This window comes from Plectropomus leopardus, chromosome 14 (genome assembly GCF_008729295.1).
Source record: "Plectropomus leopardus isolate mb chromosome 14, YSFRI_Pleo_2.0, whole genome shotgun sequence".
NCBI lineage: Eukaryota > Metazoa > Chordata > Actinopteri > Perciformes > Serranidae > Plectropomus > Plectropomus leopardus.
Genome location: NC_056476.1, coordinates 5,686,407 through 5,693,686, shown reverse-complemented (window position 1 = coordinate 5,693,686; position 7,280 = coordinate 5,686,407). Strand labels below are relative to the sequence as shown.

General features: G+C 36.4%; 1 protein-coding gene across 1 annotated transcript; it reads left to right on the top strand.

Moving 5' to 3' along the window:
• Positions 1–1,959: 1,959 nt before the first annotated feature.
• plek2 (pleckstrin 2) lies at positions 1,960–7,265 on the top strand. The gene is made up of 9 exons (XM_042500066.1): positions 1,960–2,071; positions 2,379–2,543; positions 3,732–3,916; positions 4,033–4,124; positions 4,774–4,961; positions 5,098–5,199; positions 5,673–5,756; positions 5,972–6,050; positions 6,812–7,265. The coding sequence occupies exons 1-9, from the start codon at positions 2,018–2,020 to the stop codon at positions 6,943–6,945; spliced, it is 1,083 nt and encodes a 360-aa protein (XP_042356000.1). The 5' UTR covers positions 1,960–2,017; the 3' UTR covers positions 6,946–7,265.
• The last annotated feature ends 15 nt before the right edge of the window (positions 7,266–7,280 follow it).

Genomic DNA, 7,280 nt, shown 5'->3' with positions numbered 1-7,280 from the left:
CTCTCTCTCATCCAGCTTTTTTCCAGATTTCCCCTGAAATAGGTGGCATTACATGGTTGTGATGACCCCTCTGCTCCACTAGGTGTCCCATCGGTCTGCTGTTCTTCTTTGTGTTGCAGGATCTGGGTCAGGGGTCGTCTTCAACCTCAAGAGCCACACCTGGGCCCTCTGTGTTTTTTGCCTGGACAGCAGCATGTAAGGTCATCCCACTGAAGACAAAAAGTGAGTGATGAAGAATCAGCATCAGTCCAAGTGAATGATGACGAAAGTGTTGTTGTTTCTTCATCTGCCTTTGCTGTTTTAAAATGAATAGATAATTGACCATAACACCCCCCATCTCTCTAACATACACACTTACATCTCACACACACTGATTCATAACCTAATTATTTATGATGATGGTAATAATAATGTATGTAGTTATTTATTTATTTCATTTATTTTAATAGAATTTACTTCTTTTTTTCTCCTTTTTTTAAAAAAGGATTACACAATGATTTACGTACAAACATTCACAAACTATGTAAGATAAAATACATTTTTGTATCCTCATTCCCCCCTAAAACCACTCATCTCTTTTGCCCTCACACTTACACACATCCCTCTGCATACATGTTTTTGCTTTATCTCTGTTTTTCTTTGACCACATTTCCTTCAGTTCAGTCAGTTAAAGCCAGAGCTGTATTTCCTGGTTTGTGTTGTATTGTTTTGTTTCACTGTCTTTACTTCCATTGTTGCTGCTGGAAGTTTTCTTTGACCACCAGCTGCTGTTTTTTAATCAAAATGGGATTTAAAAAATCTCATCTGTCGGGATGTTTCTTACAGCTTCATCTCTTGGATGTAAATTCTTCACATACTGAAACTGATGGGGCAAAAACTTCTTTTGAGCTTTTGATTTAGAAAGATTTCCCCTTTTTTCTCCACACACAAAGAGAAAATCCAGGATTGGTTGTCATATTCTTTAGATCTTGGTTCCTAGAGGGCGCTGTTAAATCTAATGGCAGTGAAATTTTCAGAACTGGGGTCAGAGGTCACCCACAGGGTCATTTCAGGAAGAAGACATTTCACATGGAGGTGAGAGGACTTTTAATCTTTTTCTAATCTTCTCTGTCTCTCTTCTAGACTTTTACACAACAGGTTCATATTTATACAACTATTACCACTTAAAATTATGAAGGAAGATGTATAATTTAGCATTTTCTTAGGTAACACATGTGGTGGTTGGCTTAGTTTTATTTTTTTGGACAGGACATTATTGATATAACTTTATTTTATGCTCAGAAATTCACATTCAAGCATTCAAAGATTCATGAGGGCTTGAGTTTAGTTTAGTTTAGTTGCATACAATTAAAAGCTTCTTAAGATGATTTAAACAAACAAAAACAAAAATGTGTCAAGAGACGTCAGGAAGCCAACTTGAAGACAGCAAACAAAAACAAAGTAAAAACAAACCAAAACCCTAAATTAATATTTTACAGAAAAATACAAAAAAGCAGAAATGACAACAGAGTAGAAACCATTCAGTAAACATTAGATCAATAAAAAAATATATATATATACACATCCAGAAATAATTAATAAAACATAATGAATGAGCTTATCACTATTGTTTCTTTACTTTTATATATTTGCACTTACTGTTTTACAACCTATTTACTTATATATTCATTAATTCCTGTGATGCACATACATTTATTACATTCTGGCTTACATTATTCCTTTTTGCAGTTACTATCTACCACAAATATATTTTATTTTCTTTTACTTTCTGAGATTTTCATTGCAAACAAGTTCTGTGAAACTGTTGTGCACATATCAGCTGTGCTGAGCCTCTGAAGGAGTCAGTGCGTCCTCATGTGGTGATTAGCAGAAATTACTGGATTGGTTCAGCCTCTCACTGTTGAGCAAGGTGTGTGTGGGTGTGTGTGTGAAGAGGGTGACGCACTCCCCTCTTCATTAGAAAACCTGAGCAGGCAGGAACAGGCAAAGTTCACTTGCAAAGATTACGCTGAACCGAATGGATACCACGAAAAACAATGGGACTCTGAGAGAAGGATTCCTGGTGAAAAGGGTAAGAGGTTTTTCTGAAATACACACACGGTGCTGTTGAATATGGGTTTAATCGTGTCAGTGTGACTTGTAGCATAGGAAGGGATTTAGCAAATTTAACAAAATGGTAAAAGTATCTGTATTTCTGTTTTTGGGACAGAATTTTGGCTTTTTTCTGAGACTGAAGCAAACTTAAATCATTCAAATCTAAGAAGCTTATATAATATCATACTAATGTGAGATACTAAATGCTGGCAAGACCTTTGAAAGAGAAGAGTGTTTTGCTTTTCTGAAAAAAGTTTTGATCATTTTTAATCGACTTATTTCAGGGTCACATTGTGCACAACTGGAAGGCACGCTGGTTTGTGTTGATGCCAGACAAACTACTCTATTACAAATACGATGGAGGCAGAAGAGACTCGTGTCAGCGAGGGAAAATCATCCTGAAGGATTGTGTGATAACTTGTCCTTTTCTGGAGTGCGAAAATCGGCCGGTGAGTTATTCCAGACTCAGCTGTTACTTGTTATGTTTAAGATAAACAGAAGTTTCAAAGGCAGTGCAAAAAGTTATATTATTAAAAATCTGTCTGACTATCACTGATGAATACATATAAGTGCATTTTAATGTAGTTCATGAATGCGGAGCCTACAGTGTACTTTGTGTACCACTGGGTTGGTTATAAGTAAAATAGTGCGTCACATCATATAAAATAATAATGTTTTTTTATGTAATCTGTACCTAATGAGTTATCAAATAAATGTCGTGGAGTAACAAGTATAATATTTCCCTCTGAAATGCAGTTGTTGGGGAAGAATTATGTTCTTTTACTTAAGTAAAAGTACTCATACCAGACTATAAAAGTACTCTGTCAAAAGTAAAATTCCTGCATTGAAAAATTGACTTAAGTTAAAGTACGTATAATAAAAAAAACACATTTTAAGTATGAAAATTAAAAGTACAAAATGCAGAAATAACTAAACCCAGACTTCAAAATTATTAAAAATAAAAGAAAATGATTGAAATGTTTATCAAAAATAGTTGCCAATACATTATCTACCAATCAGCTTATTTATTTATTGACTAATTATATCAGTTCTACTTGTATGAACAATTGTTTAGATTATTTGTTAGTAAAACATATTTTCATAAACTCTTCTTTTGTTTTTTATGCAAAAATCTGTATTTGTAAAGTAACCAGTTGCTTAAGCGATAGGATAGATGCAATGAAGTGAAAGGTACATTTTTCAGTTTGGGATGAAAAGAAAAGAGTCAAGTACAAATACCTTAAATTGTTCTCAACTCCAATACTTTAGTAGCAGGAAAAAATGATTATACTCCAGTTAAGTACAAGTATGTCAAAATTGTATTAAAGTACAGTGCTTCCATACCAATGCTGGTACAAGTGTACTTTATGCTGTGTCCCCACTTCTGTCTTTTAACATGGTTGCACTACATTTTCTGTCCAGTGTTTTCCTTTTGTTTATGATTTTATTGGTAGAAACCTCAGTGAAGGTGTGTCGTCAGCGGCTGAGGCGCTCTGATCCTTTCACACGTGTTGCCTCAGGTTACTGTTTTGTCAGGACCTGATCTTCATCATCCACCAACTCTGAGAAACAATTTGTTATTCAGTTTTTGGCCAAATTTGTCAACAAGACTGAACGTCAGTCTCTTTTTGTCCTAGTTGGTGTTCAAGCTCCACACAAAAAATGGGGTGGATCATTTTTTGGAGGCTTGTTCCCGGGAGGAAAGAGACAACTGGGCCGGTGACATCACTGCTGCGGTCGACAAGCTGCGGCCAGCTGAAGGCGGGGAGGTGACAAATGAGGAAGACCCTGCTGGATCCCATTTTACCAAAGTTAATCTGAGGTAAGTCGTACAAACAAAACTTCACCCACACAGACATTTTCCACATGTTTTCCTGCAAACCTTTTGTCTCGGCTTGTTTATGACTTTTTTTGTCTTTCTCTTTGTCACTTTTGAAGCAAAGTGTTGGACACCATGTATGACGTCCACAGTGGTATCACGATGAGTGCCCATGTGGAGCAGGGCAGCACGTACAGCAACTGTTTCTCAGGTGAACATTTACAACATCTTTTTTATTCCTCTGTAATCTCAAATGCATACGGCTTTTTTAACCTCTCAGTTTGTTGAATGGGAACTGTCTGCTTGGTTATAATTCTTGCATGGTGCTCAGGAATTCAGTTACTTATCTTCTGTAACTTAGGTTGTTTTCCTAGCTTTTAATGAAATAAGGTTTTGAATTGTATACCTGAGTTTTTAGGCAATTGCAGTTCTATATACTGTATATATATATATGTGTGTGTGTGTGTGTGTTTATAGGACCTTTTTGGATGCAGTTGCTTTAGATGTGGGCCTGCACTGTAATGCATTGCAATAATAGTTTAAAAAAATTTCACTGAAATGAAAAATAAAGTAGAATGCAGTAAAAGTGGAGTAAAAAGTAGGGCATGGGATACAGTTTCGGTACGATTCGATACGATATGATCTGTAATATTGTATTTATTGTGTTGTATTATTGTATTTATATCTAATAACCTACTTAAACCCCAAATATATCCTGGCAATATATATTACATATCCGTTCATTTTTTCTCTCTGTTGATGTCCATTTTTCTCTGAATCTGATGTAATTTTTTCCATCTATCTGCTGTATCTGGTTTCAGTGTTACATACAGATGTAAACATATGTGATGTCCCTGCAGGTTCAGAGGTGGTGGACTGGCTGGTGTTCATGCAGCTGGCTCTGACCCGTGTGGAGGCCATAACGCTTGCCTCAGCCCTGCTGGAGGAGGGTTTCCTGCGGACCGTCGGCATGAAGAGTGTGGCGGCTCTCCGTACTGCCGGCCTCAGTGAGCAGTTCGTGGACGACTCCACTGCACTCTACAGCTTTGTGAGTACCAGAAGTGTCGCACTGACCTCAAGCACCTAATTGCTGCATAATGTCACACTAAGAACATTTTCAGTGTAAGTCCACATATTAGCAGGTTGAAATTGCTTTTAATCAGCATGTTTATGTTGAATCGCAGTCTGACAGTTTAAAGAAGAGAGGCAGCGTGAAGGCGGAGACGTCGCTGTCTGCAGTGGAGCTCAGTGGAAAAGTTATAAAGAGAGGATATCTACTCAAACAGGTAAACACACTGTATAACCTGATGCATCTTATTATTGTTGACCAAAAACTAAAGCACTCTATGAAATAACTCACTTGATGAAATCAATTAAATTGTGGGCAGGTTTTTCATCTTCCAAATATATGTAGCCCCAACTCATATGAAATATGTCCAATATAACAATATAATTTAATTAATTTAATCCAGATCATTTTAATGTAATACAGTTAAGATGAAATAACACAAAATACATATCAAATACAGTTAAAAAAGGGGGCTTATAAGGTTTGCCTGATGGCTTAATTAATTTGATAAAATTATTAATGCTTTATTATGGGTTTCAGGGAACGTAGACAAAAATCTTTTTTTTTTTTTACAACTTATTTAATAATAAAACAATGAATACTAGCCAAAGGGGGTTTTCACAACCTGGCAACCCAAAATGAGTTTTTATTTGCACTTCAACTTACTGACAACCACTTTTACAAACACAGGGACACAGAAGGAAGAACTGGAAGGTACGACTGTTTGTGCTGCGTTCAGAGCCGTCTTACCTTCACTATTATGATCCCACCAAGGTGAGTGTGTGTGAAAGTAAATACACCATTACGTTACCTAAATAAATACTGTCTATGATGACAACAGAGTCAACCCAAACAAAACTGTTGTTTCCTTTGCCTCTGCCTCAGGGCGGTTACAGTTTGACTCTGAAGCCGTCATTACTCGTAACACTCATAACTCACTTCCACATAATTTGAGTGTCATCCACTTCCTGTCTTATGTCATCTGTCAGGATGACGTCAGCCCCGTTGGCGGCTTCTCGCTGCGAGCCTGTCTGGTGTCTTCGCTGGACGATAACGGAGTTCCCATAGGTGAGTCACTGTCTGCACCTGAAGCTGCTTCAGAGGATTTTACTCTTTAAAACAACAGTTATTCAAGCAGATAATTACAAAACAGGACGAGCAATGAGAGGAACTGATATATCTGGTTTTATATATCCGTTTTATATCTGGGAGTTACCTCTTTTTTTGAGTTTAAAAGTTTAAAAACAAAATCTAATTATCTGATGAGGGAAATACATGAGACCAAGCTCTGACTGCACTGGCCAACTCACAGGTGCGATTGTAAATATCTACAGTTGGTGTAAATTCTCATCTCACTGCATCCTCTCTTTCAGCACGATTGTGAAACCCAAAATGATGTTATCTTATATCTACAATGACCTTTAGTTCAGATGATAAAGTAAAAAGCAACACTTTTTTTTACTGTCTGAGAGCCACAGACAGAGTAGGGAAGTGATAAAGTAATGATTAATGCATTGTTAGTTTTGGTCTGTTCGTGAGATATATGAGAGATATAGAAAAATGGGGGGAAAAAGGCTAGCATTATCTTTTAAAGATCATGCAGCTGCAAACAATAAACTTAATGGGGTTTTTTTAACCATAATTTAAAAAATGAAATTAAAATGTGTATTTTGGAATCTTATTTTTTTTCCACAGACTGTGCCATTTAGCTTTTCATATTAAGTTTAATTGCACTATTTCGGCTTGATTCTCTCTGTCCGTCCAAAAGCAGCCTTATTTAGTCATCCTAATGCAGTTCTACATTACTGACGCTGTTTACTCTCCCGCAGGTGTAAAAGGCAACATTCAAGGCAACTTGTTTAAAATCATCACTCAGTCAGACATACATTACTTCATCCAGGCTCCGAACAACCAGGACAAGATGGAGTGGATCGATGCGATCAGAGAGCAGACAGGGAGTTAAAACTTCACCTCCTAACATATCGACTCATTTATTAAGAAGAAAAAAAAAGACTTACATTCTGTGAATGTTAACTGTAGCAACAAACAAGGAACATGCAATTTTTTTTTACATGAAAGTGTTAGTGGTCATAAAACATTTCTGCTCATTTATCTCAGACATATCTGTGCTTTCAGCTTCATTATTCTGAATTTTAAAGTTTGTGAAATGTGACTTAAAAGGGTTTTAAAAGCCCCACATTTGTAGCAATTTCTCTGGCAATCACACTGCATAATGTATTTTACAAGATTTCTTCATGATTAAACACTTTTTTATTCACCACATATAATCCACTATTT